Source organism: Capsicum annuum, chromosome 6, assembly GCF_002878395.1.
Source record: "Capsicum annuum cultivar UCD-10X-F1 chromosome 6, UCD10Xv1.1, whole genome shotgun sequence".
Taxonomy (NCBI): domain Eukaryota; kingdom Viridiplantae; phylum Streptophyta; class Magnoliopsida; order Solanales; family Solanaceae; genus Capsicum; species Capsicum annuum.
The window spans coordinates 217,184,883-217,210,303 of NC_061116.1; the positions used below are offsets into that span (position 1 = coordinate 217,184,883).

Below are 25,421 nucleotides of genomic sequence, written 5' to 3' on the forward strand. Positions count from 1 at the left end.
TTTCATAGGCTCTTGAATGACAAAGGGGATAGAGCTATTGTGTTAGAGGAACTGGAGCACTCAGAGGAGTGTCGGGATTTTAGCTATTGTAGATGTTTTAAGGTAGAAGAGGTTAGACAGGCTGTTCGCAGGATGCGAAGGGGTAGGGCGAAGGGGCCGGATGAGATACCGGTGGAGTTTTGAAAGTTCGTTGGAGAGGCTGGGGTAAGGTGGTTGACTGGATTGTTTAATGAAATCTTCAGGACGGCAAAAATGCCCGAGGCTTGGAGGTGGAGTACCATGATCCCTCTCTATAAGAATAAGGGGGACATTCAGAGTTGCAATAACTATAGGGGGATTAAGTTATTGAGTCACTCTATGAAGATCTGGGAGAGAGTGGTCGAGGTGAGGCTGTGACGGATAGTGTCTATTTTGGAAAACCAGTTTGGATTTATGCCCGGCCGCTCGACGACGAAGGCAATCCACCTGGTACGGAGGTTGGTGGAACAGTATAGGGAAAGGAAGAAGGATCTGCACATGGTGTTTATCGACTTGGAGAAGGCTTACGACAAAGTCCCCAGGGAGGTGCTTTGGAGATGCTTGGAGGTGAGTGGAGTACCGCTGACATATATCAGAGCAATTAAGGATATGTATGTTGGGGCGAAAACCCAGATGAGGACGGCGGGAGGAGACTCAGAGCATTTCACTGTCCTGATAGGATTGCATCAGGGATCTACTCTTAGTCCCTTTTTGTTTGCGTTAGTGATGGATGTGTTGACGCAGCGTATTCAAGGGGAGGTGCCGTGGTGTATGCTTTTTGTAGACGATGTAGTTCTGATAGATGAGACTCGAGGGGGTGTGAATGACAAATTAGAGGTGTGGAGGCAAACTCTTGAGTCTAAAGGATTCAGGGTGAGCAGAAGCAAGACAGAGTATGTGGAATGCAAGTTTAATGACGTGAGGCGGGAGAATGAGGTAGTAGTGAAGCTAGAAGCACAGGAGGTATGTAAGAGGGATAATTTCAAGTATCTTGGGTCCGTGATCCAGAGTAACGGTGAGATTGACGAGGATGTCTCGCACCGTATTGGGGCGGGATGGATGAAGTGGAAGCTCGCGTCGGGGGTGCTGTGTGATAAGAAGGCGCCGCCCAAGCTTAAAGGCAAATTCTATAGGGTGGTAGTCCGTCCGGCCTTGTTGTATGGAGCGGAGTGTTGGCCAGTTAAGAACTCCCACATCCAAAAAATGAAGGTGGCAGAAATGCGGATGTTGCGCTGGATGTGTGGGCTGACTAGAGGGGATAGAGTTCGGAATGAGACTATCCGGGAGAAGGTTGGTGTGACTTCAGTGGAGTGCAAGATGCGGGAAGCCCGATTGAGATGGTTCGGACACGTGAAGAGGAGGGGCATGGATGCCCCGGTCCGTTGGTGTGAGAGGCTAGCGTTGGATGGTTTTAGGCGGGGTAGGGGTAGACCGAAGGAGTACTGGGGTGAGACATGGAGCAGTTACAGCTCACCGAGGACATGACCCTAGATAGGAAGGTCTGGAGCACGCGAATTAGGGCAGAGGACTAGGGCCAGTTTGGGTCGCTAGTGTAGGGAATTACTTGGTGGGGGTTTTATTCCTGTTATGATTCCGTGTTCCGTGTTCCATGTTTTATTACGAATCTGTGTGCTTCCTCTGCTTTCCTCTGTTTTATATTACTTATGGATGCCGTATTTATGTTATGTAATCTGCTTCTGTGCTTTACTATGTGTTTGTGTGGTATCTCGTGCCTTGAGCCGGGGGTCTATCGGAAACAGCCTTTCTACTTCTTTAGAGGTAGAGGTATGGACTGCGTACATCTTACCCCCCAGACCCCACCAGGTGGGAATACACTGGGTTTGTTGTTGTTTTTTTTAATGCTTTTCATTTGTGATTTTTCTTTGTCATTACTTCCTATTCGGTTTTAGATTTACACGATGCCTTTGCAATTTGCAGAAAAATTATACTGTCTTGAAGGAAGAAGATATACGTCAGCGACAGGAGGATGATGTGACGACAATTTCTACTCTTTTGTCCATACCAAGAGAAGCTGCCTGTATATTACTTCGACGTTACAACTGGTAACCTGATCTCAACCCCCATTTCTCTGATTAACCTCAGGAGTTAATTGTTATTCTGAGTGCTGCTGGGTGCTATTACTTGGATTGCCATATTTGTCGTCTGTAGCTTTCACTCGATGAGCATATGTGGAAATGTTAATTGTGAAATATTATTACTCTATGTTGTGCTTTCCAACTGTATATGAGTTATGACGGTCTTGGATTTCCTCCTGTTTGACTTGTTTTAAATGTCTAAACGATGATGAATGTAGGAGTGTGAACAAGGTGCATGAGGAGTGGTTTGCTGATGAAGAAAGAGTGCGCAAGTCTGCCGGCTTGTTGGAGAAGCCTGTTGTCCCTCTTTCAAGAGTTAAAGAAGTATGTTCTCTACTTTGTTACCGAGACTGATTCACTTTTTAGCCATTATAACATTTATTTGTGCTTCTGTGTCTTCTCCGTGACCTGAATATTCACATTGTTTGTTTAACCAAGATATTCTCTCGGCAGGTGGTGTGTGGGATTTGCTTTGACTACTACCCGCCTAATGACATAATGTCTGTTGGTTGTGGTCATCCTTTTTGTACTATTTGCTGGAAAGGTTTGTTTCTTCTTGAAGCTTTTGGCCACATGTATAGTTTTGGGTTACTCTGAATTTGAAAGAAGTGGCATTGATATTCTCTGACGTCCATTATCCAATATTTGCTTTCAGTTGGTACTAATCTTTCTTTATTTGAAAGAGTAATCCATCAATTTCAAAAAGAACAAAAGAAAAGAAAAGTGTAATCCATTTGGATGTGCAAACCCTAGAACCTTGGTACTGTTTTATGAATACTGATGCTTAAATGGTGACCAATGAGGCTTATAGTACAGCACCACGGAGAATTCCCCATCGAGTATCTTATTCAGTTCAAATTTTTACCGAAGCTTTTATTTTCTTGTCCAACGGTTTTTGTTCTTGCTCTGGCAGCTTACATTATCACATCCATCAATGACGGCCCTGGATGCTTGATGCTGCGATGTCCCGACCCATCATGCGGTGCTTCCATTGGTCAAGATATGATTGATACCCTGACGTCTGGTGAAGACAAGGACAAGTACTATCGTTACCTTCTTAGATCCTATATTGAGGACAATAAAAAGGTAGGTGCCAAGTGCTGTCAGTTTGATGTGCTCTCATTGCTAGGAAAATTAAGGGAAGGCCTTGCATTGAGTTCAACATGAAAGGTCTCATGTGTTTAGGTTTAAATTGTGGTTTTACTGCACTATGAATATCAGGATGAACATTGCACCATGGTGCAAAAGGATAATTAGAGGTGTTTGATTAGTTGTGCCTGCTCACTCTTTTGTTTGTTGCAAGGGTTCTTATTTCTCTTGATTGTACTTGTATTATTTGCCTTATTTGTTACCATACGTGACATGCTTTTTTTCTTGGTCTGTATAGACAAAATGGTGTCCTGCCCCAGGTTGTGATTCTGCAATAGAATATGATCTTGGAAGTGGAAGCTATGATGTTACTTGCTGCTGTTCCTTTAGTTTTTGTTGGAATGTAAGGCTTCTTTTCAGTTTTGTATTAGGCTATTAGCTTCATTCTTTAGTTCATGAAACCGTCGTTCATATTGTACGGTTGTTTCCTTTCAGTGTACAGAAGAGGCTCATCGGCCTGTGGATTGTGATACTGTGTCTAAGTGGATTTTGAAAAACAGTGCTGAGTCGGAAAACATGAATTGGTAATTATTCATCTTAATGTTGATCGTCCTCTTTTAATTTTTCGTTATTCATATCTGTATTAGTGTTCCAAGATTGATTCTTATGAATTCACTTTCTGGAGTCTGCTTTCTGGTTTTTGGTTTGGTAATATATTTGATCTGCTTAAAGCTGGTGCGTTTGACGATCCTTCTAAAATATATTTGATGGCTTGCGTCCTGTTCCTCTCCTCAATGGTTGATCTTTTCTGTTTTATAATAGTAATAATAGTACTCTCTCCATTTAGGTCTTTGACACGTAAGATAAATGTGTGTAACACAGCGGAAGTACCTTTAGAATCTTGTAATACTCAAATGTCTCTTATTCCTGCAAGAGCATGTCATTAAGGTAAATGAGAACATTATTTCTCAAAAAAAAAAAAAAAAAAAAAAAAAAAAAGAAAAATTAAAAAAAAAAAAAAAAAAAAAAAAAAAAAGAAGGTAAATGAGAACATTAAAATTAGCCAGTACCCAAATATAGAGAAATGACATTCTTTTTGAAATGGACCACAAATGGAGCGAGTTTCATATAAAGTGGAAAATAGGAGCGTAACCAATTTTTGCGGGAAGGTTTTAACCCCGTATTTGTACTTAGCTGGTGACTCGATAAACCTCTAGACTCAATGCTTGTAATTGTACTTAGCTGGAGGACCTTTTGTGTACCACTTACTACAGAGCACGGGCAGGGGGCGACTATAAAAAGATTTGGGCTGGTAATTATGAACGGGCTTTTCCTTGTTTTGAGACAATAATGCTAAAATAGTTTGGGAAAAATAGCCCCAAGTCTTTGGTCTAATGGTAAGCAACGGGTGACCTGTAGGTTAGGCGCATGTTACAGATTTGAACCTCGTCGTAGACATAAGCCTGTTATTTAGGCATAGAACAATAGATGGGCAGGCCCATTAATTATCGAGTTCAGAATTATGCTTTTCCATTATCAAAATGCATAGTAGACAAAAACTATACAATTATGTTTGAATACTGTGTTGAAGTCATGGACATTTGATGTTGAAGTGTATGAACCTGTTTTAAAGTTTAAGTTGTTTGAGTGAGACAAATTTATTCATTTATTTATTTCGGTCAAGCACGTGGTTGTATTTATTGATTGATTGCAATGAGACTCTAGTTCAAACCGGTTGTTTGCTCTAATACCATGCTGAATAGATGGACCATGTCACCCTTGGACACAAACACTATTCCGTTCTCCGAGGAAACCTGCCTTGGAGATTGAGCTGCAAAAGACAAGTCAACATTCAATGTAAACCAACCAAAAACAGCCTTTGGTGCTTAAGTAGTTAAGGTTTGGAACCCTAGCTACTATGACAGGAAGCCATTGGCTTGTCGCCAAACCCTTCTCCTTTCTTTTGGATCATAGTAGGTTGTAACGGTTGTACTTTAGTCCGTTGGAGGAAGCGGTAGCTTCGTGTACTTCTCTCGCGCTTGCTTGCGTTGAAGGCGTAGAGTCCTTTCTGCTAGGTCCAGAGCTTCCCAAAAGATCTGATCCACAGAAATCAAAAGCTTAAATTGTTGGGTTATTCATTTTATGCCCACAGACCACAACACTTAATAATGGTCATATGGTTTGTCAAGTAATATAATGTTTGATACTCATCTGTATGATTTTTGTTTGGTGTTTTTAGTTATTTCAATGCAGTGTGGGATTGAGCTAGTGTTTTGGTTAATATGTTGAGATCTTGCACTGATTAACGAAAACAAGTTCGTTCGTCTCACATCTAACTTTTTCCATTTGTGGTGATTTCAGGATCTTGGCTAATTCCAAGCCCTGTCCAAAGTGCAAGCGACCAATTGAGAAGAACCAAGGGTGTATGCACATGACTTGTACACCTCCATGTAAATTTGAGTTTTGCTGGTATGACTTCTGCACCTACATCCGTTTCTGTACATGAGACTGCTCATTCTTGAAGTTCACTACCTTTCATGCATTCTTTATGTGGTAGGAGCGCGTTTGTTTTGGCTACAAAATGTCACGGGGTCAAATCCTGTCACAAAGGGAAAGAAATTTATTTTCAATGAACATGTCTTGAAGTTCTACATGATAAAATTTTAGGCATTATTTCGTCAAGGATATTTCTAGGACATTCACTGGTTCAGGGACTGACTTTGTTTATCATACTCATTTTGAAATATTTATGTTGAAACCAAAAGGTCCTTACTAGTGTTATTTGATATCACTTAGGTTATGTCTTGGTGCATGGTCAGACCATGGTGAAAGGACCGGTGGATTTTATGCTTGTAATCGCTATGAATCTGCAAAGCAAGAGGGCGTGGTGAGTTTTCCAGTTTGCCCATAGTTGGATGGCATCTTATATTTTTATTCTCTTACATCCCGCTCTTTGAATTTATGTTGAGTTTTTGATCCTGCATGTAATTGATGATGTCCTATATGCTTATGTATACGTTGTTATGTATAGTATGATGAAGCTGAGAGGAGGAGGGAGATGGCCAAAAACTCTCTGGAGAGATACACACATTACTATGAGCGTTGGGCAACCAATCAATCGGTATTGATAACTCTGTTTTTTAGTTTTTTTTTTTCCGTTCTTCTTTGTGTGTAAAAATAGGGGATATGTGTTTTTTACTTCCAAAATGTCTTTAATGTTGACCTAAAGTTATAATTTTCTTGCCCAGTGTTCTATCTTGGGCTGCTGGACATAAAAATTCATTACACGAGTCTTGTGTCTATACTCTTGTGCCGCATCTTCTATAGTTCGTAGATCCCGTGAGAAGTATTTGCCAACTGTAAAGGATTTTGCTTCTCTATACAATTAAAGCAGAAACCATGTCAAAAGAATGAGAAGGAAACAAGTGAGTTTGACGGGAGTGTAGTTTTGCTATAAAGTACACACAGGTAATTGAAGTTGCCACTTAGGAGCATTTTCATACATGGTGCGATCAACCTGATTGGTCTTCAATGCTAATGAACACCAAAATGAGTTGCGACTAAATGCTATATATCACGTATTAGTCACATGAGCTCCTGTTTACACATTGCTAGGGAGTTTGGTTCTTGTTGATCTTCATCACACATCTTGTGGGTATAAGTTACTCGCCCATAGAAACACTCATCTGCTGATTATCATTCTCCTGATGAAGCTTCTTCTTGTTTCCTCATGTCCATACCAAATGCTTGTGGCTGAGGCCATCTCTACTATGTCAGAGGCCTTGTTAGCAGCTATGAGATACATTTTTCTTTGCCTAGACTAATTTTAATCGAAATCACCTTACCTTTGCTTTTATCAAAGATCAGCTTAATCAAATTTTCATTCTTTCTTCTCCGGAGATATAAAGGAGGCAAAACTTTCTCTCCTCTCTCTATCTTCCTTTTAACTTATTTTGTCCGTACTTATTGAAGCTGCACAAGTATTGGGTAGAAGGACGACTTCCAAAATGAACCCAAATACAGGTAACCCGCTCAATCCGCCCAGAATTTTATGGGTTGCTGACAAGATAATTTAAAATTGGGTCAATCTCAATCCATTCAATCCCTAACCCATTTTAAAAGAATCTTCAACTGAGCCCAATTTAAGCTCCAATTTAAACCGTTTTTAACTTGGCTTCGCCCAAATATTTTCAGCGGCATTTCATCACAGTATCAATTGCCAGTTGGTAAATTTGCAGATGTAAACTGCACATATTTGTGCTAGAATTTAATGGTATTATATTTCTACTATTTTATTTAGTGACAATTATATTTCTGCTAATTTTGTGGGATCTACAATATAATACACTTCTAAGGTAATATGTTTCCTTGTTATGCAGCAGCTATAATCTTTGACCTGTGAACTCTTCAAAATCAAGAACTTGTTTTTTATTTTCTGGAGCTAGAATTTAAATTATGGTTACAAGAAGTAAATGGCAATATGTTAATATTCGTTAGAGTTTAGATTAATTGGGTCAAATTGGACGGGTCATGCCCCATCCTGATTTTTAGTCTATTTTAGCCCAAAGTAAATTTGGGCGGGTACTTTGGGCGGCAACGACCCAACCCGATTTCTAGTTCAACCCACTTTAATTTCTCCACTTTCAGCCCAACCCGCCCATTTGGCACCCCTAGTTGTGCAAGGGGTCCAATCGTTAACTACTTAAGCACCATAGGTTGGGTTATGTCATTGTTACCCTGTTTGCTGCTTCTTTCTGGTTGTACCCTTTGTAGATACTGGAACTGAATATGCTTGCTTACCATTTGCTTTTTAAATTGTTGATGATTGATGCCTTGAAAGAAAATGAGATTACTGATTGATGCCATTAATTTATATCTCTTGCGAGCCCTCTTCTACTATTTTCATTAGGTAAATGTCTAGTTTCACTCATTCAGCATCTAGAGGATGTAAATGAATACATGTCTCCTCCTGCTATTTTCTAAAAACAGATTATACACGTCCTGGAAATGGTAAAATGTGCATTAAATTGTGAAATTAAAAGTTTTCCTCGACCTTATATTCTTCTTGAGAATGGTGAAACATGCATTAATTTGTGAAATTGAAGTCTCCCGTTCACTTTTTGTAAACCTAATATTTCTAGTTTTCCTGATGGCAGTCGAGGCAAAAAGCCATGGCAGATCTGCATCAAATGCAAACTGTTAATGTAAGTATAGTTTATGTTTGCTTATAACAACAGATTCTCTTGCTATTATGGCGGTACTTTTTTCAGTTATGTGAATATTCTTAAAACTTGGGTGGAGTTGTAATTTTGATCAAGAATATTTTCAATGTGTGTGCTTTAGTTGATTAATCTACGTTTGCTGTAGGGCAGTGTGTATTGCATTTGTGCTCCTTGGTTTGTTTAATGATTTACTTTATGCCTGGTTATGATTTGCTGCACAACTTTATACACAGGCTAAATAAATAACAAAGTAAGAGTTGATGCTCTTTATAAAAAAAAAAGTTTAGTGTTGAAGATGTTACTGGAAATGGGTCTTGTTTTTCCTTTGCTCTTATGTTTTTTATTGGGGCATAACTTTTTTTTTTCCTTTTTGATATGTTTTCAAATATTTGTTTAATGTAGTTTCTGGTTTATTCTGCAGCTTGAAAAGCTTAGTGAAGTACAGTGCCAGCCTGAGTCACAATTGAAGTTCATTATAGATTCCTGGCAACAGGTGAACACTGCAATCTTCTTCACATTTACATTACAAAAAACATTGGTTTTCCAAAATGGACATTTTCCTGAGAATCAAGACGTTATAGTACTGCATATGGTGGTTGTTACCCTCTATGTACTACATTATCTTTTGTAGGAAATCATCAGCCTCATCTCATTCACTTGGTTTCCTGTCTAAATGTGTGCACTTGTTTCATGCACTAAAGGGATGGTGAGAAGAGAGATGTTTTACATATCGGAGGGGCTAAGCTATGTTGAGGACACTCGATATCCAGAGCTTCTATTAACTTTCGCTACTTTGGCCTTCTTATAAGTAGTGATATTACTGATTAAGAAAAATGGATTTTACCAATAATAGTTGTTACCCGTTTTTATAGAGATATTACTTTAGCTCTTCTCCCAGCTGTCCCTGATGTTTGTGGCTCTGGCTGCTGTTTAAGACAAACTTCTTTCCTTCAGTTGAGAAAACCTCTTGATGTTGGCCAGCTCATGCCTCATAGTCTATTTTATACGTTTTAGTTATTCTCAACTTAGAAGTATTCTTTTCTGGGGGCATGTAATATGGAGAACTGATGTTCCACTATACAATTTGCAGATAGTTGAATGTAGGAGAGTGTTAAAATGGACCTATGCATACGGATACTACCTACCCGAACATGAGCATGCGAAAAGGCAGTTTTTTGAGTATGTACAAGGTATTTACAGTTCTGTGTACCTTGTTCTTGGATTATCGTCGGTAGACTTGTCTCTGCTTCTGTTACTTATCTGTATGCAACATTTTATCTGTACAGGTGAGGCGGAGGCTGGTTTAGAGAGGCTTCATCAGTGTGCTGAAAAGGAACTCCAAACATTCCTTAATGGTACAGGACCATCCAAGGATTTCAATGATTTCCGTACGAAGCTTGCTGGTTTGACAAGGTAATCTATCTTTACACAGTTGCCCAGAAGCATAAAATATGGATGTTTATTCAACTAAAGTCAATCTGCAGAATTAGTTCAATAGTTATGGTTTCACACTTTTTCCTTAAGTGTGGTTGTCATTGAAGATCGCATAGTCCAGGTACATGATTCAGTTTTTTAGAAGTGGAATTCCTTTTCCATGTGGTTATCGAGGTTTGTCCAATGAAGTGCGACAGTCTCAGTGGGTTGTGATGGATCATAAGCGATGGTGCTTCAATTGAAGTGCTCCATTTTAACTTCTGAAAGAAAAATTGTTTGAGTTGTTCTTCTTCAACCAGATTTATTAAAACCTAGGAAGCACATGAAAGCTACTTTGCACAAGGGAGAACGACCCTGTTCGAATGGGTTAATTGCCGTCTGTCATCTCATGATTGCTTAGTTTTGTCAAAAATGCATATGACACACCTAAGTTCTCAAGCTAGATGCGAAAGTATGCAGAGTCCTTTACCTTGCTTAGGTAGAGTGCTTTGGTTGAAGTTCAAGCATCAAATAGTTCAAGTGTGTTTCTCTTCGCCCATGAGCACCTTTTTGAATAGAGCATCACTAAACAATACCTATTTCACTTAATAATAATCTTTCAACTCCTTTTTTTATAAAATTGTTCATGTTGGAAGGTATTTATCTCGAGTCACATAAATATAAATTCTTTTTTTTGTTTGCGATTTTTTCACTAATATCGTCCTCTAATTTGCGCTTTGCTCAATTGACGAGAAAACACTTTTTTTGTGTGGTCCCCACCCTCTCCCCGCGAACTGCTTCCTCTTCCCCAGAAACAGCATCTCCACTTCCATTGGAAAAGAGAGGAAAGCCTCTATGTTCACAAAATAGTATAAAATTGGAGGAGTACCAAACGTGAACTAGGATTTTACATTTTAAATGTCACGGTATAATTGTTGTCTAAGCTGCAAGTCCACCTCTCAAATATGTGGTAGAGCTGAGCTGGTTTTGCGCTTGATGTTTCATATTGATTTATTAACATTTTAATGACCGCTGTTCTTTTTCTAATTGTGACAGTGTCACCCGAAACTACTTTGAGAATCTGGTTAGAGCACTGGAGAATGGTCTTGCTGATGTGGATTCCCAAGGTGCTTGTAGTAAGGCACCCAGCTCGAAGAACGTAACTGGTAGCAGCAAGGGCAAAGGAGGAGGCAGGGGCAAGAACACTAAATCATGAGGGCCAAGCAAATAAGACGACTCTATACTGGGATTTTTGGGGATAAAATGATGTTCAGTGGGGGAGAAGTTAAGGAAATCTACTCAACGATAGGAAATTGAGAGGGGTTGATCCTCTCTAATTGAAGCCTGATTGTCAGAGAACAGTATAGGTAAAAAGAACCTGTGAAACTGAAGTTTGCTCTTGTGCTTCTTCAAGGGGCGATTTAATTTATGGTTCTGTTGTACATAGTCTGTGATAGAGTTAGGTGCCGAACTATTCCAACTCAACTCATCTCATATTTTGGTTGGAGTGGGCTACACTGCAAACAAAACTGTGCTGTTGTTCTTATCGGTGACTTGTGTATAAGGGTCCCTTGTGTTTATATAATGATATATGCCGTCTGTTTGTATACATTATTTTTTGAATTGCTGTCCGTCTCTCCAGGGTGTTTCATAGCCTTATTGAGATGAGGCTTCGACGTTTTTTGAGTAGCATACCAGTATTTTATTAACTGATTCGGTATATTCCTTACAACTAAGAACGATTTCCAGATTTTTTGGGGGGAGGATGACTTATTTATGAAAAATATTTTCTTGAAATATGTGTTCCAGTGTAAAACTATTTCTGGGAAAACTGAATTCTATAATGCTGTTAGCTTATTGGATTTTGTTTGAGTGTAATATTTTAGTTTTGAAGATTGATACTAGTGTGTATAGGGTGTTGGTTAGACCTATGAATGATTTTTTTTTTTTTTGAAAGTTTTGAATATTGATAATAGTGTATAGGGTGTTGATTAGACCAGTGAAGGATAGGTGAACCACAGACTATTTCCCAGACCCCGTGGTTGGTGCGAGCTTACTGCACACGACTGCCCTTTCCTTTTTGTTGAAATAGTTGTGAGGGAGAATCGGTTCCACCCCAAAAGTGAGTGGAAAGCATATACTTTTCTTAACTTCAGACTAGGGACAGAGAAAGACGGGTGGATAATAGAGCTAAGGATGGAGAAAATCGAAGGGGTGGATTATAGAGCTAAGGATGGAGAAAATCGAAGGGCGAGCCTCGACTAGGCCATTGTTGATCGAGAAGGAAACAAGCTTCCTGGTCACTCATCATTCCATCACTCAGAAAGTACTAATATTATTGTTGGTATTATTATTATTATTCATACCCAAAATGATATGTCATTGATATTTAGAACTACTAGCTTTATAAAACAGAAAAAACTGGAACAGACAAGATACATGTATATGCACATGTATGTATATATATACTTGCTTTATCTAGGAGGTGGAACAAAAACCCTGTATATTTCTTAGCCATTTCATTTTCTTTTTACATCTTCTGAACATGAGTGATACAAGAAAAGTTGAAAGAGAATTAATTTTTCAATTGCATGGATTTGTCTTTGAAAAGTCTCATGCTTAGTGCATTCAACATTGCTTTTGAGTATTGGCGTGAACCCATTTTCCAATCTGTCCCTGTTGACATCATCACCTTGAAATCTTGATAACTTATCCTTCCATCCTGTATTCATAAAAATTAGCTAAATGAAGCAACCAAATCTGGATTTGAATTTGTGTTTGTAAGAACTTCAGTGAGGAAGGAGACACAAATTATGCAAATGATTAAGCTTTAATTAATAAACTTACCTTATCCAAATCAGCATCAAATATAATGTCATTAATAACTTGATCATTTTGTGGGGCATGATGATCATCAAACAAAGAGATTTTCAAGTCTTCAAACTCAATAAATCCACTTTTATTCTTGTCAAATTGGAGAAACGCTTGTCGAAGAAGATCATCATTGCTTAACCTTTGTAAGTGCACAGCCATTGTCACAAATTCCTCACAGTTCAACATTCCATTTCCATCTACATCAGCCTAATTAGCAACAAAAACAAGATTTTCCTGACTAATTAAAAGTTTGTAAAAGTTAATTAATGCATGATTGGGAGAAGATTAGTTAGATCTTACAGCATCCATTAACACTTTGACATCAGGTTCAGCAACATTTTGGCCCATCATATGTAGACCATCTTTGAGTTCTTGGAAACCTAGGTTCCCATTATGGTCAGTGTCCATCATATAAAACATTTGTTTTATTCCGTGTACTTGATCTTGCGGTAAGTTATCTGCTACAACCTGTAAATACGTACGTATGTATACGTACAATTATGTATTATGACATAAAAATGTCACATTGGTAAACAGGTTAATTATAGGAATTACTTACTCTTAGAACTTTCTTCTTGAATTTATTCATCAATGTGAATTGCTTAATCTTGGCTCTCACCCCTTCTCCCAAAAGAGTATTAGACACCTTGTCTGCATTCTGTATCCAATGATGTTCTAATTTGAACATCGTGAGTTGATATATTAGGTTGAGTTTGCAATTAATAAGTCCTAATCTTTCAGGATCAAACACGATAGTCTAACTAAAACAAGCGACAACAACAACATACTCAGTGTAATCCTACTAAATGGGGTCTACCTTACCCCTACCCCGTGGAGGTAGAGAGATTGTTTCCAAAAGACATTCGACTCAAGTAACTCATAACGAAGCAATGTTTAAAGTAATATACAGAAGCAAAGCAAACATAACGAAATTTAGCATCAGAAAAAGGGACTGTAATATAATAACATCAAATAATGTGATAACCGTAGCAAAGAACATGTATGAAACAGAAATCGAAGGACAGAAACTCCGAAACTACTACTAATGCTACTGGAATGCACAAAGAAGACACTCGACTACCTTAATCACCTCAAAAAAAAACTATCGAGGATAACTAACTTATAAGATGGTACATGCTGAACACACTAGTGTAAACAAGAGTTGAAAATAAGGTAGGTTATCTGCTACATACACCGGATTAAAATACACCAATTATATAAACACATTTATGGAGAGTAAAGTGCTTACCAAGGACTTCTTCAACAGTAAATCTGTTATAAGGATTTGCTTCAAGCATTCCTTTGACAAGGTCCTTAGCTTCATCAGATACTCTTGGCCATGGATCTCTGTTAAAATCTATTGTTCCCTTCACTATTGCGTGTGCAATCCCTTCTTCGGTTTCTGTGCTAATCACACCCGATAAATCAAGGAAACACAACTAGACTATTCATAATCTCAATTAGTAAATCACTACAAGGAAATAACAAGGACTTTTAATTGTAAGTTACCTGCCCAAAAAGGGGGAACACCACATAACAAAATGTAAAGAATAACGCCAGCACTCCAAACATCAACTTCTTGTCCATAGTTTCGTCTAAGAACTTCCGGAGCCATGTAATATGGACTTCCTACTATTTCACCAAATCTTTGACCTAACCATCAAAAAAATAAATAAGTTTGAATAACCAGACATAGTATATATTACCGCGATAGTGTGATGATGTATATAACATAAGTCCACAGCAAATAAACAGGAACGATCACAAAGACAAAATGCTAATAATTAGACAAATTGAAACAGTATAGTGTATAGTATTGGATGTGAGCTCTTAAATCCCAAAGACTTACCAGGTTCAAAGAAAATAGAAAGACCAAAATCAATGGCCTTTAGTTGAGCATTTTCAGTTGCATTGGCATATAAAAAGTTCTCAGGTTTGAGGTCGCGATGAATTACTCCATGCTTGTGGCATACCTATCACCAACCGTAAATGATTTTGTTTAGCATTTGCAAAATAACTATGTAATAAAGTTATATATATCGTCAGTGTAAGGAATTATATATATGTTACCTGGACAACTTCAAGAATAGTTTTGGTAACAAGAGCAGCAGCTCTTTCAGTATAATGTCCTCTTGCAACAATTCTATCAAATAGTTCTCCACCTTCACAAAGTTCCATCACAAGATAAACAGCTTCTTTATCTTCATAAACTTCTTTGTAGCTAACAATATTAGGGTGTTTAGGCAAATGCCTCATAATTATCACCTCCCTTTTCACATCTTCCACATCTATCTCTGTCCTCAACTTACTCTTTGCTATTGTCTTACATGCCACATTCTCCCCACTTACCTTGTCTACACATCGGTATGTTATCCCAAACTCCCCTCTTCCTAACTCCTTCCCAAACTCATACCTATAATTAGGAAAATAGTAAGAAAAACGTGTTGTAAGGAGAGTGTAAATGGAGTCGGTATTTAAAGAAGCGAACGAATAAATATATCATAACGACATGTTGGAAACAACTTTACGTAAAGAGATACTGTTCGTATACTGCTAGAGAAAGCGCAGACAAATTCCATGAGGAGTGGCAAAGCTAGCTAGCCAGGATTTTCACTAACGGAAGTCAAAATGTAAAGAAGTAAACACCCCCTTGACCAATGATGGCTCCACCACAGCTTCAACGGAGTGAAGCATCTAGTACACCTTGAACTATATGACCAAATTTGCTACGACACACTCCAATTTCACGGGGTGAAGGGGTCCTATTACGCCCTGAACTAAATTTTGGGTATTTTTGTAATCCTTTGTAGCTGACGTGGCACCTTGGGCATGACCCTCATTTTATGTAATAAAGTTGTCACGTCAGCACAAAAGGATGACAAAAATACGCTAAGAAAATTGAGTTCAATAGGGTAATAGAACCCCTGCGAAGTAGCAATGTGTCATAGCAACTTTAACCATGGTTCGAGGGTACTGGATGCTTATCTCGCTTCAATATTATAAAGTAAACTTATTGTGTACTGCAAATTAACTTAGCCACTGCTTGTTTAGAATGCATGATGAATTTATAGAGTTGAAAGAAGAGTATTCAGAATAATCTTATTTTCTGTTGTTTCCTTAATTTTAAAACTTACAAAATTAACTATATTTATATTCAAAGTTTTAAGGTTGAAAATAACCTTCCTTAAGGAGATATTGTCCCTATATATATATATATATATGCTGTCTATTAAGAATAGTCATGTTATTTCACGAACGTAACGTTCAAATATTTATTTTTTAATGCAAGCATATAAATCTTCTAACGTATAACACCTTCAAACTCATCAACCTTTCAACATGTTAGACAATGATCGGAATAACTTCATATATATTACAAACTATCTAACGCGTACCTCTGATAAATGTCATTGCCCGTTGGATCCTTGACGACGCTCATTGGCCTAGAAAATTGCTGGGATTTAGGCACAGATGTACGGCTGGTGTTCTTGGAACAACTTTCTTGATCAATAGCAGTAGATTTCATTCTAGTTCTTTTCAAGAAACTTGCATTTTGTACAGACATGCAGGTTCCCATTTCTTTTGGGATGTTAAAGTAATCAAATTACTATATGTTATGTGCAATATGTTGTCTCTTCCTTTTTTTTTTTTTTTTTTGTGAATTTAGGTAATTAGCTTGAACATCCCAAGGGAACAAAAAGATCAAAAGATCATGAAATGCAGTGAATTATTAGGAGGAAACAAAATCAGAGAGAGAGAGAGAAAGAGAGAGAGGGAGGGGGGGGGGGGGGGGGGGACAGAATTAGGAAATCCTAATTTTAGGGAGGAATTAATTAATGTAATCATGCTGTTTGTTATTTTAATTTATTTATTTTTGGTTAAGATTATGTTGTTTTATTGCTTTCCCCGGTTTTGTCTGAGTCCCTTTTGACCATTTTTGCTCTTGTGGCATACAAATGCAGAGGAAATGTATATGTTATTACACCAATTTCATTTTGTGCAGAAGGAAGGTCTAATTCTAGAAATATATTCTTTTTATACGAGGTTGTTTAACCGTGTTATGCACAGTTTTGTAGCTATAAAATAACATCACTAGAGAAAAAAATGAAAGACTGGAGTTCAATTAATATTTCTAAAAATATAAAAATGTGACATGCTTTTAAGAATGAGTAGATTGGCGAGGATGTTACTCGCTTATTGCAGTATGGTGGATGAGATGGAGGTTTGCATTTCGGAGACTTGTATGATGAGAAGGTGTCATCGAAACTTAAAGGCAAGTTCTATGTTAGAGTGCGTGCCCTACTGATTTTAATATTAGACTCTACTGATTGTCTATCTGTGGAACAAGTAAGTGAACGTGGTTCACAGAAGTAAAGGCTGAACACAGTGTTTTTACGTGGAAAACATCCGACTCAAAAAAGGTGTAGAAAACCACGACCTGTACCTCTACAGCATTTAACCCCAACTTCACTATAACTCTTGAGCCTCAACAATCAACAAAGTTACAAGACTTCTCATAATCTAACTCCTATAACTACAAAAACACAAATCTTCCTAAGATAAGTGTTCCCAAGTCTTCGAGTTCCCTAACTTGAAGACACAACTCCTAACTCAGTTTATAGATCACTGAGACTAGAACAATGATTCATTACGACTCAAAGAACCTACCTATTACAAATAGTTTAAGACTTGCTAAGTAAGGGACCAGGTTCTTCTTCAAGTAAGTGAACTATTTTGGTGATTGTTGATTGTCTTATCAGTGCTTGAGTGCGTTACTTGAATGTTATTTGTCATATATATACACACCTTCTGATAAAGTCCTTTTTGATCTCTACTTCTATCTTCAGTGAAACTCTATCAAGTAACTTCACTTCTTGTTGTAGCCGTCTCTCCCTCCTTGATTGAATGAGACTCTTTTCATTTATCCCTTAGTCTTATAGGACTCCTCTTATTGTTGGACTTCTTGATCAATTCAACTTCTGGATACTACATTTTTCTTCCTCTTTACTGAAGTGATAAGTGTTGAGAGAATGCCTGAATATTCTCGCTTATCCACTCCTGTTTGTGCGCAATATCATCTTATCAACGACTTTGCCTCCAGTTATGCTTTGTACACTTGGATAGACCATCTTTCACAACATGTTTCATTCACATGTCTATCATCAAAACTCCACATGCCCTAATAAATTCTCCCTTTTTTATGATGACAAACTTAGCAGCACAACATAACAAAAATCTGACATACTCAATAAGGAATTTAAATAAAAGAATAACAGGATGAAACAGGTTAGTCCAATTGAGTTATAAGCACTGCATAGTCTACTTTTCCCCTTTTTGACATCATCGAAAAGCTGGCACTACAAGTGAAAAGGTCTAATAATTCATGGCCATTAAGGCTATCACTAAGACAATCAAAATTCAGAGTAAGAGAACATGAATGCAATATAATAAAACAGGAGTAGAACACTTTAAAGCAAATAGGTCCATTTCATTCATTTTCAGAATACAACTAATTGTACCAAAAGCAACATAAGAGATAATAAGTCATCAAGGAAGGACACAAGAAAATAGGCCTAGGACAGCAGGAAGGAGGCTAAGTGGATCAAGAGGAGGGGATAAGGAAAGTCAGCTTCCTAATAACATCAGCATTCTCAACTCTTTTTTTTTTCCAACAAGGCTGTAAGGGAGGCAATCTACGTTTGAAGAAGCCTTTTTTCATCCTCATGAGCAGCCTATGCAGCCTCCAATGCAGCCTGATCAACTTCCACCTCACGCTGTTTTGTAGCTAGTGCATTCCTTAATCTTTGCATTGGGTTGTTAGCACTCCTCATAGAAACAGGTAGCATCATGTGGTTCACATTCCCTATGATATCCTTGGTAGTCTGTGAATACCACACTTGGACAGATACTCCAAACTCCTCAAATATAGGGGTGAGCCAGAATTCATAAGGGAGAGCATGTCCATTGATTTACTTGAGGAGAACCCTTTGCATATGCTTCAATATAAGTCAGGGCAAATTAATTCTTACCTCAGTGTCCAACAGTTCCATGAGTATAAGATCAAGAATACTAGCCACACTCCTTCTTTCTTTCCTAGGGATAAGCATCTTATGTACTACATCAAAATAGAGCTGGTGAAGTAGGGACATCTCCCTCTTAAGGACTCTTCTATGATGGATCAAGTGAGGATTTCCAGAGAATTTTCTACATATGTCAAGAGCAGAGGCAATATTGTCCAGAGGTGGCCAAGTGCCCTTGACATAGTGACCCCCCCAGAAGGAATATGCAAGATCCTAGCAATGTCAGCAACATAAAGGTTCATTGTAACCTTTCTAACAGTAGTAGACAACATCTCACCAATGCCCACCCCATTCGTGTAGAACTCATATACTTCAGGTTTGGTAAATTTTCTCTGAAGGTCTCCCTGAAGAAATAAATGTTACCATCCTTGAAACTCCAATTTACCTAGTAAAGTCTGCATATCAGCCCCCCTAAAACTACTAACAACCCTCTCTCTAGCTAATTTGCATTTTGAAAGTGAAGATGATGCGCCTTAGAAGTATCTTGATAAGAGGATGGTTGGGGAACTTCAAACTCAGGATCTAATTCATCAGTTGCATCTAGAGTGAACTCAGAGTCAGATGAGTCAGAAGAAAAAAGTTTGTTGACCTATTTCTTTAGACGAGTAGAAGACTTTGGAGGAGAAACTCTGAAGGATGTGGAAGCTTTAACAGTAGGAGTAGATTTTGAAGAGGAAGAAGTTTTCTAAGTAGGTTTAGGAGAAGATTTTTGAGACAATGAGGGTTTTAGGACTTTGGCCATGATAGTCTTATTCTTTCTTACTGATTGAAGAAGAAGATCAGGCGAAGATACAGGAGGAGGGGTGGGATCATATGTAGCCACACATTTCTTCTTACTAGCTTGAAGAGCTTCAGCCAATAAAATATCTTCTCATTGCTTTTTCGCTGGAGTGTGAGGGGTACGAGGAGTAGAGACAATTGGAGAGGGTTCTACAGGAGCAGTATCCTCAATATTGATGGTGATGGTGGAGGGTTTTTTGAGTAGCTTAGATCTGGACCTTCTTGGAATTAAGTCTGCAATAGGAATGTCATCTCTATCCAGAGGAATATCATCAGCATCAAGAATTTGGAATGGGGTAGGAGGTGGAAGTGAGGGTTTTGAGAAAGATGAAGAAGGTGAAGAAATTTGGGTGAAAGGGTTTGAAAAATTTCTGAATGCAGCAAAATTGGTTAAATTTAGGGAAATTTGATAAGGGATTAAGGGAGGTAAGGTGATGTTTGGATGAAGTACAATGGCAGTGAAGGGATTTTTTATGGAGTCAGTGGATGAGGAGGATGAAGAAGATGAGGAGGAAGCCATTTGTGAAACAAGAATTTTTTCTTGGTTGTGAAGAGTTAAAGTGAGAAGAAATAAAAACCAAAAAGAGAAAACGTATTTAAGGAAGAAATAAGAGGAAGTTGAATCGGTGAGGGACTGTATTATGGTAGAAACATAATGATTGGGAGTTCTGTACTGATGGGAAAACAAGAAGCAGCCTTTTGAAGAATGACTCTTGGATTTTTGGCCGTTTAAGTGTAACAAGAAGGAACCAGGTAGGCAATTTGTTTCTCTTTATGCCACTATAGGTAAAAGTAATCATACCTGAATGAAAAAAAATGTACAAAATTGCTTCTGTGATTCAGTCTCTCTACAAAATTAACACATACATGAGTCAATATACTCTAAAATCTTGGAATTAGGATACACAACTTAATGTGTGCGACTGAATTAATCAACAATCACTTTAAGATCAACTATTCTAATCAAGCAGTGAGGGAGACTTATGCAATTTTAATCATCCCCAAGGCTAACCTATTTTTTTCAAACTGTTCTCCACTTAAAGCCTTAGTGAAAATATCAACAATTTGTTCTTCAGTAGAATAAAACATAATTGATATATGACCCTTTTCAACATTATCTCTAAGAAAGTGATGTCTAATATCAATATGCTTAGTTCTTTTATGTTGAACATAATTTTTGCTATGTTAATGACACTTGTCTTATCATAAAAAATGGGTACACAACCAACATCTATACCAAAGTCCAATAGTTGCTGCTTAATCCATAACAATTGAGCACAACAAGAACCTACAACAACATATTCAGCTTCAGTAGTAGACAGGGCTACTGAATTTTGCTTCTTAGTGGACCGAGTAATAAAACATAATCCAAGAAAGTGTGCCATGTCTGTAGTGCTCTTCATGTCAACCAAATATCCTGCAAAATCAACATCAGAGTATCCTACCAAATCAAAGTTACTACCTTTGGGATACCATAAGCCAAGATCACTAGTTCCCTTTAAATATCTGAATATTCTTTTCACTGATTTTAGATGTGATTCTTTGGGATTTGCTTGAAACTTAGCACATAGCCCTACACTGAACACAATGCCAGGCCTGCTTGCTGTGAGGTACAATAATGACCCTATTATATCTCTATACATATTTTGCTCCACATCAGGACCTGTTTCATCCAAATCTAGCTTTGTGTCAGTGGCAATGAGAGTACTGATCTCTTTGGCCTCTTCCATAGAGAATCTTTTGAGAAGTACTTTGGCATACTTCTGTTGATGGATCATTGTCCCTGATGCTGAATGTTTTATTTGCAATCCCAGAAAGTAATTCAACTCCCCCATCATGCTCATCTCAAATTCACAACTCATGAGTTTGGCAAACTCATGAGTCATATTCATATTGGTTGAACAAAAAATAATGTCATCCACATATACCTGCACAACTAACAAATCCTTTTCATTAATTTTTAAGAAAAGGGTATTGTCAATTTTACCTCTGGTATAACCATGCTCTAGTAGAAACTTTGACAATCTCTCATACTAAGCCCTTGAAGCTTGCTTCAACCCATACAAGGCCTTATCCAGTTTATACACATGATTAGGAAACTCCTTACTTTCAAATCTTGGAGGTTGCTTAACATAAACCTCCTCTTTGAGAATCCCATTCAAGAATGCACTTTTCACATCCATCTGATAGAGAATAAACTCCATATAAACAGCAAAGGCAACAAGTAATCTTATAACTTCAAGTCTTGCTACAGGAGCAAAAGTCTCATCAAAGTCTATTCCTTCTTCTTGATTATATCCTTGGATCACCATTCTTTCCTTGTTTCTTGTAACTGTTTCATGCTCATCAACTTTGTTTTTGTACACCCACTTAGTCCCAATTACAGATCTATCTTTTGAGAGAGGAACTAAGTGCCATACTTTACTTCTCTCAAACTGATTCAACTCTTCCTGCATGGCTATGATCCAATCAGCATCAAGCAATACTTCAGTTACCTTCTTTGGCTCAATCTCTGACAGAAATGCCTTGAAAACACATATACTTCTTAATACAGACCTTGTATTGATACTAGAGGTGAGATCAGTGAGAACATTATCAATAGGATATGATCCTTGATACTTGTATTATTTTGGGATCAAGCCTAGTGAGCTACTAGGATCACTGGTGATATTTTGAACTGGGGTGGTTGGTGGCTCAGTTTCCCTTATCACTGTGCCTTCAACTTAAGTTCCCCCTATTGAGGTGCTGTCACGCCTCAAATCCTATTGGGGTGGACTGGCACCCATAACTAAGGAGGCCCGGGAGAACCAGCTCATAACCTTATACTTCCCATGTATACCTCTATGACAACCTGAAATTCAGACAGCATCATGTCGCATATAAAAGGAAATAATCACCTGTATAAGCTCGAGCAAACATATATATGTATATACAATACTTGGCCGTTGGAGCCATCACGTCTATTAACAAAACACCACCTTGACTGTACATTAGGTCTACAAAGCCTCTAGACAATACACAGAGTTTAACTAAGGTCGGGACATACCCCGCCATATAACTAACTTCTATACAATACCAAAAGTGACTAGATATGACACGGAAAGCCCCGAAGAAAACTGGAGCTCACCAAAAGCAGCTGGATATCCTGACTCCTACTTGTGCGGTGTATGAGCTGAGGTACCTATGCCTGCAGCATGAAATACAGGTCCCTCGTGGGGGACGCCAGTACGAAATATGTACTGAGTATGTAAAGTTGTAGATAATCACATATGATATAGGAGCTCAATAGAAATCAGAAACAAGTGAATAAATCGTAATAGGAGTGGACCACACTTACTAGAACTTGTGACAACCTGTACATTGTATTTATTCAATCACTTTACCTTCGTTCTTATCATCTTTGTAATCATTACTGTACTGTACTGTGACCATTAGGCTGCCTCCAGTACATATCAACTGGGATCGACCCATGCTAGGCTTATGCCCCTGGGATACCACCCATAAACACATAACTAGGGATCGACCCATGATAGGCTTATGCCCCTGGGATACCACCCGATAAGAGAGAACTTCCATCACGTAGTTTAATTAATCTTTGAGATTGTTATTTCGGTCACCACTACATTTTTGATACTTTGAAACAATGATACATCAATAAGAGACATATAAATAGACCATCAATGCAATAACAATGAAGTAAGAACTCATTGGCACATCAATGAAGTGTTTTGGAGTCATCAATGCCATAACAATGAAGTAGGAACTTATTGGTATATCAATGAAACGTTTTGGAGTCATTAATAGCACATGGATCTTGTTTGAGTAACCGGATACCTTCTGACATTCATTAGTGCAATAAACCTGTAAGATTTGGAAAATAAGTAAGTATTGGAATGTCTTGACATCTTGTAGGGTGGAAACAAGTTCATTGGTAACGTAGGACATCATACAAAATCATTATGGATCACATGTTATTGAATAACTTTGGAAACTTTCTTAATAGAACAATTGTTCACTTTCATGCCAAAGATATGGTATAGAGTATGCTTTACATACCTGACTGTCAACCTTCAATACTAGTTCCAAATGGACTTCTCGTCTTTTCGGATTACTTATCTACAATGAACATATATAGCAATCTAGTATTAGCGACCAAGCGTCACAATTCAATTATTTGAATTCACCAAACTAGTGGTTAAGTAGTAAGCCTTAATTACACCATAAAGGGTGTCACTTTAACCCTCTTATACTCCAATTACATTCACATGCCATGCATATTCATACAACATCCTCCAATATCAAGTTTGGATTCATTTATCCTTCCAACCAATCCATTAAACCAAATTGAGCTATAGATATAAATAATCATCAATTCAATAGTATATCACCATATCCACCTTCCATAACTCAATTACCATATCCACCTTTCACAATTCAATACAACCAAACCATGCAAAATAGTCCATAACCCTATTTTCATCACCTTTCAATAACAACCAATACATATAATCCTCTATCACACCTATACATATGGAAGAGAACAAAGGCAAACAATATTCATACCTTAGAATTCACCTCTTGATTATGCAATACTGTTTGCACAAATAATAGGTGTCGTTCGAAGCTCTCGAGATGACAAACGCAGTTATCGGATTACTTTGGAATTTCTACGGTTGAATCAAAAGTAATTTAAAGGTCAAATTTGGCTAGGGTTTGTTCTTTCTCAATGATTGATGATGAAAATGAGTTTTTGAACTCATATACATGTATATATACACATATTCCCGTCCATAATATCATAGGGAATGATCAAAGTGCCTTTAAAATTTAAATAATGTCAAATCTGTCCTTTGGTGGACTGTTTTGATAAGCTAAAGTAGATCGACCATAACTCTTTGCTCCGATATCAGATTTGGGTGAAATTGGTATCGTTGGAAAGATAATTCAAAGGGCCTTCATTTCATATAAATTAGGCCACCTAGTTCGTCCTGTACAAGGAGTTATGATCGTTTGAAGTTGACCCTAAAAATCTATTTTGAGAGGCTAAAGTAAAACGAGTATAACTCATTACTCAGACGTCGGATTTGGATGAAACTAATTGCATTGGAAAGAAGACTCAAAGATCTTTCTTTTCATAGGTCGTAGCTCTCCCAGTTCATTATATTAAGGGATTTATGATCATTCAAAATTGACCCAAAAAATTGGCTGGCCTCAGTAGTTTGTGTGCAGGAAATTTTCCTGCACATTTACTATTCCCAAATATCCCGGCCACCGTTTTATAGTTTTGAACGTGCTCGATTATATCCGAAACCTATCCGTTTTTGGAAATCTTTATATCGTTGGAAAGCTTATTCAATAACCTTCGTATGGATCCATCGACGGGCAAATTCCGGTATAAATAAAATAAAATAAAATTAATTCCATATAAATAAGACCAATACACGTACTTGAATACGGGGTGTTACAGGTGCCTCCATGTATGATGGCTCCAGTCGATGAATCGGGTTGTGTAACCTATTTCTCAGTGTCACTTCCTTCCTACAGGTTAGTCTTAACGCAGGATTCATCAAAAACCATATGCTTGCTTTCTTAAACACAGTTTGTAACACCCCGTATTCAAGTACATATATTGGCGTATTCAAGTACGTGTATTGGTCTTATTTATATGGAATTAATTTTATTTTATTTTATTTATACCGGAATTTGCCCGTCGATGGATCCATACGAAGGTTATTGAATAAGCTTTCCAACGATATAAAGATTTCCAAAAACGGATAGGTTTCGGATATAATCGAGCACGTTCAAAACTATAAAACGGTGGCCGGGATATTGGGAATAGTAAATGTGCA

At 37.8% G+C, this 25,421-nt stretch overlaps 2 protein-coding genes across 2 annotated transcripts in view; one reads left to right on the plus strand and one right to left on the minus strand.

Moving 5' to 3' along the window:
* LOC107875748 (probable E3 ubiquitin-protein ligase ARI7) overlaps positions 1 to 11,447 on the plus strand; it is a 14,135-nt gene extending 2,688 nt beyond the window's left edge. Inside the window, exons 2-15 of the mRNA XM_016722573.2 lie at positions 1,957 to 2,081; positions 2,333 to 2,438; positions 2,568 to 2,658; positions 3,028 to 3,200; positions 3,502 to 3,606; positions 3,699 to 3,787; positions 5,565 to 5,672; positions 6,000 to 6,090; positions 6,235 to 6,324; positions 8,360 to 8,407; positions 8,847 to 8,918; positions 9,516 to 9,615; positions 9,712 to 9,838; positions 10,895 to 11,447. Of these exons, the coding sequence (XP_016578059.2) occupies positions 1,957 to 2,081; positions 2,333 to 2,438; positions 2,568 to 2,658; positions 3,028 to 3,200; positions 3,502 to 3,606; positions 3,699 to 3,787; positions 5,565 to 5,672; positions 6,000 to 6,090; positions 6,235 to 6,324; positions 8,360 to 8,407; positions 8,847 to 8,918; positions 9,516 to 9,615; positions 9,712 to 9,838; positions 10,895 to 11,054 (1,485 nt within the window). The 3' untranslated portion in view covers positions 11,055 to 11,447. The remainder of the gene's footprint in view (positions 1 to 1,956; positions 2,082 to 2,332; positions 2,439 to 2,567; positions 2,659 to 3,027; positions 3,201 to 3,501; positions 3,607 to 3,698; positions 3,788 to 5,564; positions 5,673 to 5,999; positions 6,091 to 6,234; positions 6,325 to 8,359; positions 8,408 to 8,846; positions 8,919 to 9,515; positions 9,616 to 9,711; positions 9,839 to 10,894) is intronic.
* A 713-nt stretch (positions 11,448 to 12,160) lies between these two features.
* Positions 12,161 to 16,486, minus strand: LOC107875749 (calcium-dependent protein kinase 24). Its single transcript, XM_016722574.2, has 9 exons — positions 16,108 to 16,486; positions 14,783 to 15,125; positions 14,562 to 14,685; positions 14,222 to 14,365; positions 13,962 to 14,114; positions 13,272 to 13,387; positions 13,013 to 13,180; positions 12,686 to 12,919; positions 12,161 to 12,560 (listed from the first exon to the last, which is right to left on the minus strand). Exons 1-9 carry the CDS (start codon positions 16,287 to 16,289, stop codon positions 12,414 to 12,416), a joined length of 1,611 nt encoding a protein of 536 aa, XP_016578060.1. The 5' UTR covers positions 16,290 to 16,486; the 3' UTR covers positions 12,161 to 12,413.
* Positions 16,487 to 25,421: the final 8,935 nt, after the last annotated feature.